General features: G+C 42.3%; 1 protein-coding gene across 7 annotated transcripts in view; it reads right to left on the bottom strand.

Moving 5' to 3' along the window:
• The window catches only part of fryb (furry homolog b), a 120,880-nt gene extending 112,820 nt beyond the window's left edge, over positions 1-8,060 (bottom strand). For 6 of the 7 annotated variants that reach the window (XM_083786047.1, XM_083786041.1, XM_083786043.1 and 3 more), the window contains exon 1: positions 3,162-4,396. In XM_083786047.1, coding sequence (XP_083642173.1) covers positions 3,162-3,456 — 295 coding nt within the window. In that variant the 5' untranslated portion in view covers positions 3,457-4,396. Of the gene's footprint in view, positions 1-3,161; positions 4,397-7,984 lie in introns of those variants that run through there. The other variant, XM_083786046.1, reaches the window with a different exon arrangement.
• Between the last annotated feature and the right edge of the window lie 5,248 nt (positions 8,061-13,308).

The raw sequence follows: 13,308 nt of genomic DNA, 5'->3' as shown, positions 1-13,308 counted from the left end.
CACCGCCGAACGGCAAGCCAGGGCATCACAGGAGCAGGACAACACAGCATAACGTTGATGAGACACTGGAACACAGCTCTGACAATTTAAGCCACTTTTTATTAACCCATTAAAGCCGGGAAAGCATCTGTGTCATTTTAGATTTTTGAAACCAAATGGACTCGGGAGGGTCCATTTTACGTTCTCAAGAGTTAAAAATGTATATAAGGGCCCAATTGGTTATCAACTCTCTATCATTTAGCTGGGGACCACCTGGAACCCCCCCCAAGGCCCACTTCTTGAAAACCTCTGGTCTTTATCACACTGTCAGAGCAGTGCATGTGGACTTCACGTCTGCAATGCAATTACAATACCAGCGCTTCTCAAACGTTTTTATTTTATTTCAGGTTCCACCATAACTCTGAGAGTGTACAAATGGAACCAAATGTCCATTTTGGTTCCATTTGTACACGCTCAGTGTTACAGTCCTGTAATGTTTCATGTGGAACCCCCTCTAGGGATCGTTAAAGGGGGTCGTTAAGGAACCGGAATCACGGCGCAGCGCTCCTAGACATGTTTCTCTCATGCGCACTGCCATTCACTTCCTTGTTTACGGCCCAACTGAACAGTCTCTTTACTCTAAATCTACAGCACACAACTAAATATAAACTATAATAAAAACAAAAACGATGACTAAATTAAACTGTATTGTGTGTTTACAAAACTAACTAAAACAAACTGAAATTATTTAAACAAAATGCTTTAGTTTTTCTCGTTACCAAATAGTAAATTAACTTAAATGGTATATTTTGTTGAGTTTTTATTACACAGTAGGCCTACTTACTGACTTCTTTGAATCCTACACTTGACAAATAATCATTTATTAGGATTATTAAATTATTAAAAACTAGTCCTTACCCGTTGTGGCCGTGGGGGGTACTGCGCCCGGGTGCGTTTGTAATTGACCAATACATTAATTAATAATCATGTATGTGTCAAATCGAAAAAAGGGCTTCGTTACGCCCTCCATATTCATATGGTCAATGCATGTGTGAAAAGTGGGAGCGATTGGTGCAGGCAGTAAGGAGCTACGGCAGTGTTTCTGACAGACACACACACAGACACACACTCAGACATTGTTAGAATTATAGTATGATAAGGCCTAAAAAACAACAACTTTGGTTTCCGTTTGCCGACCGACTCTATTAAATATGCGCGACCCATATTATTTTATTGGCATTTGGTGAAAAAAAAAAAAAAAAAAGCTCAGAATACGACCGAGTCAAGACCAAAAAGGTCTTTGATCATTAAAATTCTCTTTGATGAGACCATCGGGACAAGCAACCTCATCCTACGTTATAAAAAATAAAATCCACGTAGGAACCACTATCGTTTGTAACAACACTGTCAACACAGCGCTCTGTGCGCCGTCATGTTGCTCAGCTCTGACCGCGGAGCGGAGCGCAGCCTCTAGACTAGAGCTGTTTAAAGACAGAGAGTGACGACAATGGACTGATCAATGACGCATGCAGCCCCACGAATAAGCAGTGAACGGAGATGTCGCAACTCTCTCAACTAAACCGCGCTGCCTCCGACAGAAATATTTAGGGGAACATGTTTTAACGTGACATGCAGACCCGGTTCAATGGGAAACACAAACACACGCCGATATTGTTGTGTTTCTGTTGCGTGTGTGTTGTGGTGCCACTGCCACCGCACATTAAAATGCCACCAAAGAAATTGCCAAAGCCAACCGCAGGGCAGCAGAAAATATCAGCAACCCTATTTTCTAAACCTGCTGCCTCTACTCCAGGTATGTCACTGTGTAATGAAAACAATGTAAAGTTGTATTAACCATTAAAACTGCCAGTTATTTCACATAGCCAAAATATGAAATATGTAGAAGCCTATCCATCATTGCCGTAGGATCTATTTTTTTTAATCCTTGCTACCCATCCTTCCCACGAAAAATAATAATAATAAAATAAAATAAATTCCTTGCTACCCATCCTTCCCACGAAAAAATAAAATAAAAAATAAAATAAAATAAATTCCCTACCTACTCAGCCCAAAAATGACAGCCAATCGGAAACCAAAGTTGTTGTTTTTTAGGCCTAATACTAAAACTAACACTAAAACTAATAAAAACCTAAGTCAGCGTCACAAAAATAAAAAACTAATAAAACTAGCAAACCCGCTCTAAAAACAATTAAATTAGGGGGGGGGGGGGGGGAGTCAATACTAACTAAAACTAAACTATAATGAAAAATCCAAAACAATTATATCCTTATCTGTAATACGGTAAATTACCCTGTTCTGCACATGGCAGTCTCTGGAATGCAACAATCTATCAATTGACACAGTGTAGGATCTAGGTACATGGTCATGTGGGAAATTACAGTTACAGTAACTACATCTCATTCATTCTATAGTGGATCTCCTTCTATGAAAATATTGAATGTGTTCATGGCCCATCCATCTGACCACTTAACAACACACTCATTATTTTCAAGGTTTTGAAAAATGCCATGAAATGGAAATGAACCTCAGTATACTAGGATATCTCATGCATTACACTAGAATGTATATCATTTCATTCAGTATACTAGAATGTATCATTTCATTCAGTATACTGCCAGAATATCTCATTCAGTTGCCATTGTCATTCACCACATCGTATTGTGTTTTCAGTGTCTCACTTTTCAAAGGTTCTACAAAGCCACAACAAAGGCCCTTTACACGAGAGAGAGAGCACTTGGGGCGAGGGAGAGAGAGCTGAGAGATTCTCAGACAATCAGCTGTATATTTCTGAATGGATTAAAAGCAGTGCAGTCAGTGCTCCGGATGTGTCTTATCTTATCTTAACTGAACATTAAATTGCCAGAGCACTCTCTCTCTCCTGAGGCTTTTCTTTCCTTCTCGACTTTCCTCTATTAGCCTATAACAATGCAGGGGTAATTACAAAAGCCAAAGGCTACACCATAATATGACCATGCTGGACCTGCTTTGTACGTAAACAACTACTCTGACCGCAGCACTAATTGCTTCCTGCCCAAGCTATTGTTAAACGGGGCCGTTGTGCTGCTAACGAAGTGCTTTTTCCGCAGCAGCGCAAAGTGGATGGACCAGACGGCGGGATGCGTGTAGCCTGTCGGCGAGCAGCAGCATCATGGTGCACATACCTCGGATGATCCCGGACCTCCTCCGGGACTTGGACTGGACCTTGGTGAACCTCCCCTTGAAGTCTCTGGGGTTGAACATGTCCACCGGCAGAGAGGCAAAGTGCTCCAGGGCCACCGTCCCCCTGCCCAGCGTTCCGGCGGCGCTCCTGCCTTCGGGGTCGTCGCCAACGTCGCGCGGATCGGGACGGCCCCTGCTCGGGCAGCGGCCGTCGCATCGGTGGTCCAAGCTCCCCCCATCACCACCGAGGCTCTCGAACCCCAGGCTACTGACACTCCTCACGTCCTCCAGAGACATGGCAGTGCCACCACCACCACAGCCCCCCTGGTCTCCTTCTAAAGACCCCCAGGCTCTCCTCCTCACAGGCCGGTACCATGGAGCATCAACCACTCACATCCCAGCTGGACAGAGGAGTCTCCCAAGATAAAGTGCCAAAATGAATAATGGCTCACGTGAAAGCGGGAGCCGTAAAAGTACAGCCGCAGTACTGTCCTACAAAACGATACGGCACAGTCAAACCCACACAAATGATGCCTTATTTTCAACTGTTTGGTGGGAGTTTTTTTCTCGCTTTTTTCCCTTTCTTCTCTACAAAGCAGTGCACCAGAGGGTTCACTTTTGTTGACTGTCTGGCGAGAGAAGAAAAATAATATCCTCGTTCACTATCAGATTTCTGACGCCGTCACAGAAAATCCTATAATTGTTTTGTTTCTTCAATCTTCACATTTTCAGTTGCAATTTCTTCTTCTTCTTCTTCTTCTCCTCCTCACTGGGAGAGAAGGGGCTGAATGGAAGGGGGCGGGGTCCTGGGGGGGTCTTCCAAAGCAGCGTGTTTGTCCAGTCCAGTCCAGGTACAGTGGACAGTAGAGTCCTTGTTTTGTTGTTCTGAGAGAGAGAGAGAGAGAGAGAGAGAGAGAGAGAGAGAGAGAGAGAGAGACACGCACACAAACACACACACAACTCTACAGAGAGTTCAGCTTCTTCTCTCTTGAGAATCCTTACTTCTCTCTCTCTCTCTCTCAAGCTGAACAAATATCCCTCAATTCTCTCGTTTGTGTGAGAGAAGTTTGGTCTTTGTCTTTGTGCAGGCAAGTTTAACAACTCTTCGTCTCTGTTCTCTCAGGCGGTCTGGGATTTTCTCGTGTCTGCTGGCTGCGTTCTCACCTGTTCTTCCTTTCTGTGTGTTTCTCTGTCTCTCCCTTCGCAGACACACAGCTGTGTGCTCCTCTGTGCTCAGGTGGTGTTGAGGAGCAGGGGGGCGGGATCCCATTACAGCCGTGCTACTTGATTGGGTGGTTTGGGAAGTTTTGGGTGTCTCTCTTTTCTTTATTCTCTCTCTCTCTCTCTCTCTCTCTCTCTCCCCAGCTGCCACTGCCCCCCCACACAAACGTACCCTCCCTCTGCCTTCACCGTGCAGTAATGTGATAATTATTTCTTCCTTTCCTCTTTACACACACACACACACACACACACACACACACACACACACACACACACACACACACACACACACACACACACGTGATTTGACTGGCTGAGCACGCAATGTGTGATGTATTATGATGTTTGATGATAAGAGCACCCCTCACTTCACTTCAGTGTGATTTTGTAATCAATCTCTCTCCATTTCTTTGTCCAACAACTTGGTTATCTGACAACTTAGAATGGCATGCGTTTTCAGTTGGCTGCCACATGGCATGTGGGTGTGTGAGTGAGTCTGTGTGTGTGTGTGTGTGTGTGTGTGTGTGTGTGTGTGTGCTGTGCATATGTGTGCGTGTGTGCGTGCGTGCGTGTGTGTGTGTGTGTGTGTGTGTGTGTGTGTGTGCTGTGCATATGTGTGCGTGCGTGCGTGCGTGCGTGCGTGCGTGTGTGTGTGTGTGTGTGCGTGCGTGTGTGTGTGTGTGTGTGCGCCCCTATAGTAGTCACTGGTTGAGGCTGTTTATCCAGTTACAGTAACCTCACATTGTGTAGATGGTGTAGGGTTACCACAGCCAGCCACGCCTCCCTCTCACACTCACACAGCAAGCAGTGTAAACCACAAACAAACAGGAAACTCTTCACAATATACTGTAGTGTACACGCACGCACGCACACACGCACACACACACACACACACTTAGGTTTAGGCCTCTAATCACTAGACAGATGAGATCAAGTGAGACAACTTTTACACACAGACAATAAGTTATACTGGTCGCAACCCGCACGAGCACGATTCAGTGCCCTATATCTTGTGTGCTTCAAATAGCCAATCTACAAGCTCACAACGTGTCGATGTAGTTCGGGTATTTTCACTATTTTAAAATGTTTTTCAAAATAGTAAAAATGCCTAAAAAGTTTAGGCATGAGGGGAATGATAGCGTCCTCAATGCCAAATGATGTAGCACATCATGTAGCACTAAGCATGGGAGAAATTGTACTGTCAAGATAATGTGTTTTATAAAAACACAAAGATTAAATGCCATTGACAGTGAATGAATGACATGTGCCTGAGCAAATCCACTGTCAGTATGTATGTAGGTATGTCTGTCGGTATGTCAGTGGAGACCCTTGGACAATAAGTGAGCGTCGCAGTCCCGCCCCCTTTCATGACGACGCCAGGCCCAGGAAATAGTTTCCAATGCATTTTTCCCATAGACATTTCAAAACTTATTTATTTAAAGACCTTATAAGCGTCGTACAGAGCCATCTCTTGTTGTGACAAATCATGACAACAAACACAATATTTTGGACCAAACAAATAATTACAAAGAAAAACAACAAAAACATTGTTGTAACCTGCCGTTTTCTCCTTCTTTCTAATTATTTGTTCAGCCACAAAAATTTGGTTTGTTGTCATGATTTGTCACGACAAGAGTTGGCTTTGTCCGCGGCGAAAACGTCTTTAAATAAATACTTTCTGAAAAGTCTATGAGGAAAATGAACGGGGATTTATTTTCCGGGTCTCTTGAGGGGGCGGGACTGCGACGCTCTATTGTTGACGTAACTATGGTATGTTTCAAGGTCGGTATAATAATGGGTTTAAAGGATTTAAACCCATTAAATATGTTCGTATTTTTGTTTTACTTGATGATGTACGATGATAAGAGCGTCCCTCACTTCACACGGGTGTGATTTATTTTATCAGTGCAGCCGCTCCTATGCACAGCATTGTGTGTAGGTGTGTTTGAGCACGGAATGTTCTCTCTCTCTCTCTCTCTCTCTCTCTCTCTCTCTCTCTCTCTCTCTCTCTCTCTCTCTCTCTCTCTCTCTCTCTCTCTCTCTCTCTCTCTCTCTCTCTCGTTAGATCATGATTGTCATGACATCAGGTCTCTCTAGAGTAGCTCAACCAAGGGACAATTCCACAGCCAACAACACAACCAGGCCAACAACAGGGTGATGTAACCCTGAATATAAACCCAAGTTGGAAGATGGAAATAATATAAAGGCATCGGAATCGTGAAACATTCCCTGAATAAGCATTTCCCCCTTCTGTAGTGCGTCGCTGCAATCCTTCAAGTCTGATGCTCATGGCCTCCTAATGATTTATTAACACTAGCATGACTGAAGTAAAATGTGACAGAAGTAGCATGTGCTTAAATTCATATTTAAAATCATATTTAAAATCTCTGAGATGATGGAATGATGGTCATGGAAGGGGAACCTTCTGAAAGCTTCATGGACACACACACACACACACACACACACACACACACACAACACTCTAAAAAAGAGGCGTGTTCCATCCTCACAGCTAAATGATTTGCTGCATGATCTCATATACCAGCCAATCGAAAGCAGAGCCGGCGAGGCGGGCTTAGCCAATCAATCTTCAGGAATGTGTCTGTGGGCACAGAGACAGGAAGTGAGCAGGACAATACAAGGCGGTCTACATTTGTGTTATAATAGCATGGTTGGATTCATCCTCCCATGTAAATTAAAGTCAGTATACTGTATTTATGGCAGCCGTGCGTTACTGTATGTGATATGTGTTATTCTGAGGTTGAGAACCCAGTCCCACTGGGTTATGACGTTGAATGTGTGGTGGTGTCCATGGAACAAAGCAAAATAAAATCTCATGACTGAACATGTAAAGATGATGTTTTAGGTATTATCATTCTAAACCTTATGTTGCTGCTATAGCTATTCTACATACAGCCAACCAGTTGGAAGAAATCACAGGTTGAGGCTTTACACTTTTTCTGAAAGCATTCATGTTTATGGAAGATGCTTCAAAACATGAATTTTATTGTTAGTTAGACCATTTAAAATGCTTAATATATGGTAACTAACAACCTATTTGTGGTGTGCGGCATGCTTCCATGGAAGACATGAATGGCTTCTATGAAATCCAAAAGTCTGAAATAATTTGTGGCTGTGAAGTTTAATCCTTGGGTGTCGTGGAAATCTGTCAGCACAACCTCAGAAACAAAGCTCCAGAAACAAAGACACTGATTAGGGGTTAAAATAAAACTGGGGTTCCAAATGGATCCTTAGAGGTCTGTAATTCTGAGAATGTACAAGTGGAACTGGAACCAAATGTACTCATAGGGTCCAACTATAACTAACTGTAAGTTACAGTTTAGAGTTAGGGTTAAAATGAAAAATGAAAGGAAAAATGGCATTTTTACGGTATATAATTGTCTTGTCTTAAAATTCTAATATCATCATGTGTGTGTGTGTGTGTGTGTGTGTGTGTGTGTGTGTGTGTGTGTGTGTGTGTGTGTGTGTGTGTGTGTGCGTGCGTGCGTGCGTGCGTGCGTGCGTGCGTGCGTGCGTGCGTGCGTGTGTGTGTGTGTGTGCGTGTGTGTGCGTGCGTGCGTGCGTGTTTGTGCATGTGTTTTACCTAATTTCCCTGGTGACAGTGGTGAGTAAACAGACATAAATCGGCTTAGAGTTGAATTATGAGCTTAATGTCACCCGTCCGCCCACGAAGAAGACATGAATCAGTAGGACTACACACACACACACACACACACACACACACACACACACACGGCAGTAGTAATTAGCACTAACTGCTTGTTTGTGTGTTTGATGCAATGTCAGCCCGTCTCAACGCCCTGTTAAATCACGCGTGACTTCCTGTCTCCGTTGATTCCTCTTCCTTCACGCTGTTCGCCTCAGCAGCCCCTCCCCCTCCTCCATCTCCCTCGTCTCTCCACTACTCACTGCACTAGACTCTTTATCCCAGTAGCCTCGGTCCCAGGCTTACTTATCTGCGAAAAGACAGACAAGCCTGGTCACAACGTAAGGCAGAGAAGCTATCGGCGGACGTATCCTCCGGAACATCCGTCAAATGTATTTCCCCCGGATACGATATTTCCCCGACCAATCACAACACTTGTTTCATTTGCGGAGAATGTAAACTGATTTGTAAAGCATCAACGTAATTTCCTCGCCCAGGGTGTTATCCCAGTGGTTCCCAACCCCAAATTGACACTCATTAGCCCGAGGAACCCCAGTTGAAAAGATATGCCAGGGCCCCCCATAAGAGAAGATTTTTACAGCTCTAGCAGTGGCATTTAATGGCATTTCTATCTCTGGGACCCCAATTTATATCGTAAAATCAATGTTAATTTAACTCTAAGAGTGTACAAATGGAATTGGAACCACATGGACCCGTTATGCTGACTGCTGAATTTATACTATTTCTCACTCTCAGAACATTAGACCTATACAAATTACAAAATAAATACAACTCAAATTGGAATGACATTACGCCATCATACCAAGCTAGAAACCTATTTGACTAGTCTAATCAGACTAGAGTCCGAGTGTGACGTCGGACAAACTGATAATAGCACGGGTGCCGTGCTATTATCAGTTTGTCCGACGTAGTGTCACATTTTTGGAATGACACTGGTAAAAGTGGTGAAATTTCTTGTGAGCTTACCTCACTTTTTCAGACATAATTTAACCTTATTAGCTTGATTTTGAATAAGTTGGACATTGTAACTTAAGCACCAACCGGCGGTGTCTGGCTGCCACTTGTACTTGTACTTGTACTGTACTTGTATAAGCATGTTACAAATCGTCTCTGTCTGGTGGAAACCTCATATGTCCAAAGTGGTTACTTTTCATGATTCAAAATCGAAAACAGCAAAAGCACCAGATCTACAAGCTCAGATCTGCTACTTTTGATACCGACGTTGTAGTAAGATCAAGTAGGCCGTTAATTTATTATGGTGGAAAAAAACACATAATATGGAGATAAGAGTTTTCTGCCCGACAACGTCATCATAACACGTCCTGATCTTGAACATTGGGATTTCCTGCTTTACCACACAAGCACAATCTGAGCCAAAAGTCTCAGCCACAAGGAATGAGCCACCGTCACTGTCCTTATTGTTAGTATTTTTAACCAAGTTCTTCATTCCTAGCTCTGTTGGTCTACCACCTGCACAGCATTCTGCTATGTAGACAGGCAGGAAGGTAAGAGTCACTTTCACCACATTAAATCCTGGTGGTTATTAGTGAAATTAGGCCATCTACAAGTTTACAAAACAACAACAAAAATCGCAGATTAGCAAAACATTTGCATCACGCTGTTGTGCAAAGAAGCATGAAATAACACTGAAGTTGTTAATTGATTTGTTTGTAAATTACATAAAAATGTAAAATATTCAAAAACATGATTTGCGTTTAAAAAAATGTTTAAGTAATCGATAAAATAATTGCCCCCCCCACCAAAAAAACCCTATCTGCAACCCTAATTATTATTAGTATTCAAATATTTGTATTGAATTTTCCACAAGTATACAAATAAACACAAACACCAGACACCAGTACTCAACTCAAAATAAAATAAAATGTCAAAAACCAAAAACTGTAGAATAGATGAAAAAGACTATAAGAACCTGCAACTCTAATTAACACACAGTTGAATTGTATGGCTATGAAGTAAAACTTGCTTTGCTGCAGACTAGTGGCATTGTATTTTAAAACCAGCTCAAATGTGACTGATTTCAAAACAGGCCTATTTGTATGTCTCTCTCCATCTCTCTCTTTCTCTTCACCTCCCTCCTTCATCCTCAACCGTTGAACCCCACCCACCCATTCCTTATCCCTCCATTAATTATCTCCCTGTTGCTAATCATCTCGTCTCTCTCACAGACCCCTGCTGCTTAGCGTAGCACCAAGCAGTGTTGATTTCGCAGACGAAAACTATGACAAAAGATGTTCGCCAACTACCTTTTTTTCACTGACGAAAAATAAATAAAAACTAAATAGAAACCAAGTTATGATGACTAAAATTAAGACTAAATATACTGACTGAATTTCATCAACAAATACAAACTAGACTAAAAGGGACTGTCTTGTAGAACTAAAAGACAAGTACATTTATGTTTGGTTGTGCTCGGGTGTTGCGCTCTGACAATAGCAGATCAAGCTCACAACGTGTTGCAGCACGACGTGTTGTGACTGAGCGTGTAGATCTGCTATTTTCAGCATGCAACAAAGATCTGATAATCTACCATTACAACACCATCAAGGCACCGCCAAAATATATTTTTGTCGACAAAATCAACTGCAGATTTAGTACCAAGAACCCGAAAACAACTTACAAGCTGTCAGTCAATAAACCAGGCGGTGTGTTGCCAGGGCGACCGTTGCCCGGGTGACCACCAGGGGGACCTGGCGACGACGTGGCCCGACGGGGGAATCCATGGAGTAAACAAGATGACTTTTGGCTTTTGGTTTTTGTGGAGGCTCTGCCAGCATCAAGGTCACACAAGGCTCAGAGAGAGAGAGTCGCACAGAGCCCCTGGCTGCAGTAAACAATAGCATGGAACAACAGCAAGTTACATAGCGCAGCTTTTTAAGGACGACTTCACCCATTGTCAACATACTGTACCTTCATATAATTATTCCTCCTCACCAATGCTTATGATAAAATGGTACCATTTTCTGTCTATTGATCTGTGTCTCAGAGACATCGATGGGGAATCGAAGTTTATAGAACACACAAGAATCCCAAAGGTCATCGGTAGATATAAAGGATTGGAAAGAAGTCAGAGGATTTAACCTATGTAATGAAGCCAGAATTGGAGATGAGTATCATGTTTTGTTGGCATGTAAGAATACTGGCATTATGAATTTCAGGCAAAAATACCTGCCACTTTATTTCTTTTACCCACCCTTTATGTTTAAATTAATTGCATTACTAAAATCTGAAAAACAAAAAGTAATCTATAAATTGGGTGCTTTTCTAAAAAATGTTCTTCCACTGTACAAATAGGGAAAGCCTTCCGATATGTCTATGTATATTGTGTAATCTGTAATGTATTGTATACTTTCGATTGTATACTTTTATGAATCTGTGCTCCAAACCATGTGATCATGGTCGTGAGTTAAATAAATGATGATGATGATGAGAAACGGCAGACTTTCTATTCCTGGAAAATTTGCATGCTAATGGGAGCCATCATTCTTGCATTAATGACAATAAAAAAAAAGTTTTTTAAAACTTTTAGAAAAAATAAATTGGCCAAATTATGTCACTGGTAGGCGGGTTTCTGAAGTGTCCACAGCCCTCCTATGAGACCCAGACCGAGCAGAATATATTTTTTTTTACATTTTATCATGAGCATTAGTGAGGACCAACTATGATGAAATTGAATCTCATCATCATGATGAATTGAAAATGGTGGAAGTCATTTTTTAACCCAATCCCTCCAGACATAGGCAGGGATCGTGAGGCCAGTTCCAGTCAAATGCACGATATACTAACCTAGAATCTAGAAGAAGAGCCCACTGTGTCCACACACAGTGTAAGCAGCGGAGGAACCGTAATGGAGGAGTTTTCACACGATGTAAGAACAGAGAATAATAACCTTCCAAACACTGGATTTTGGCTCATTTTGAGCAGAAAAAGCAGTAATAAGCATGCACGCTTATTGCACGAGCGCTTATTGCAAGCGAAGCACTCGTGCACGTCGGATCCGTATGTAGGCTGTCTAACATTTGAGTAAAAGCAAAACTAAATAAAAAAATAAAAAAATGTAATTACTCAATTAAATTAAAATATAGAAAGACGAGGTCCCTCGTTTTGGCACAGGCGGGTTGTGGAGAGAAGAACAAGGTCCTGCGTTCTTGGCATTAATACGGTTGAAATATTATGTTCATTCGTTCGTCATTTCTATTGAACTTCATAAAAGGGTTATATAAAAGGATGGGAGTGATTCATCACTGCAGCCTGCAGGTGGAAAAAAAAGAAATAACCGTGTGATCAGGACTAATGTCTGAGCTAATGGAACCCTCCTTACTGTGGACTCAGCTTCTGAGCTCCCATGAAAGAATATCTTTGCACCTCTTATCTCCATATTTAAACATTTTGTTAGTTTTTTTCTCGTAATGAGGTTTCCACCTGACAGAGACGATATGAGAAAACACAAATGGAAGTTGGCTAAATGCTACAATAGTACTAACTAGAAAATAAGTTCCTGCAGAAACTGCATGGGCTCGCCAAAAAAAACGCAATGTATGACGTACAGTAGAAAATGTATTAAAGCTGAAGGAAAAAAATATTTAAATACAAAAAGTTAAAAAGTATAAAAATGCAAACAAAATGTATAGATGTGTAAAGGCCAGCCAATAGGAAGACAGAGGGGGTGGGGCTTAAGCAATGTCGCTATTGGTAGTCTACATCCATGTACCACATTTTGAGGCTGGAGCATGTTGTTACTTGTTGTAAACAAACGTTATAGCTGTATAAAGGCCAGCAAATAGGAAGACAGAGGAGCGGGGCTACAGGCTCACAACACATGTATGGCTGCGTCCGAATTCATTCCCTATGCCCCATATAGTGCACTACTTTGGCGTTCCGCCATTTTGTTGTAGTGTCCGAATGTGTAGTGAGCATTTTTGCACCCTAACATAGTGGACTGAAGTATCCCACAATGCACCGGGAATTGTAGGGAGCATCCGATGGTCACTACAAAAACACAGCGAAGCAAATCTGCCCCATAATGCATTGCTCAAGCTCGCTCTTGAGCGCACATGCACGCGTTTGCGCACGTGCGCTGCTTCTGCATGCATGCGCTCATTGCACTCCAACTCAGAAGAGGCAGAAGTTGAACCAGCGAAAGAACTCAACACAAATGTACTTTTTAAACTTTCGCTTTCCCTTCCCTGGCGGATCTCGAAGCTACAGATCTCGAGACAAAT

Source organism: Protomyctophum parallelum, assembly GCF_964188405.1.
Source record: "Protomyctophum parallelum genome assembly, chromosome: 1".
Lineage (NCBI taxonomy): Eukaryota > Metazoa > Chordata > Actinopteri > Myctophiformes > Myctophidae > Protomyctophum > Protomyctophum parallelum.
This window is presented reverse-complemented; position numbering and strand designations above follow the sequence as displayed.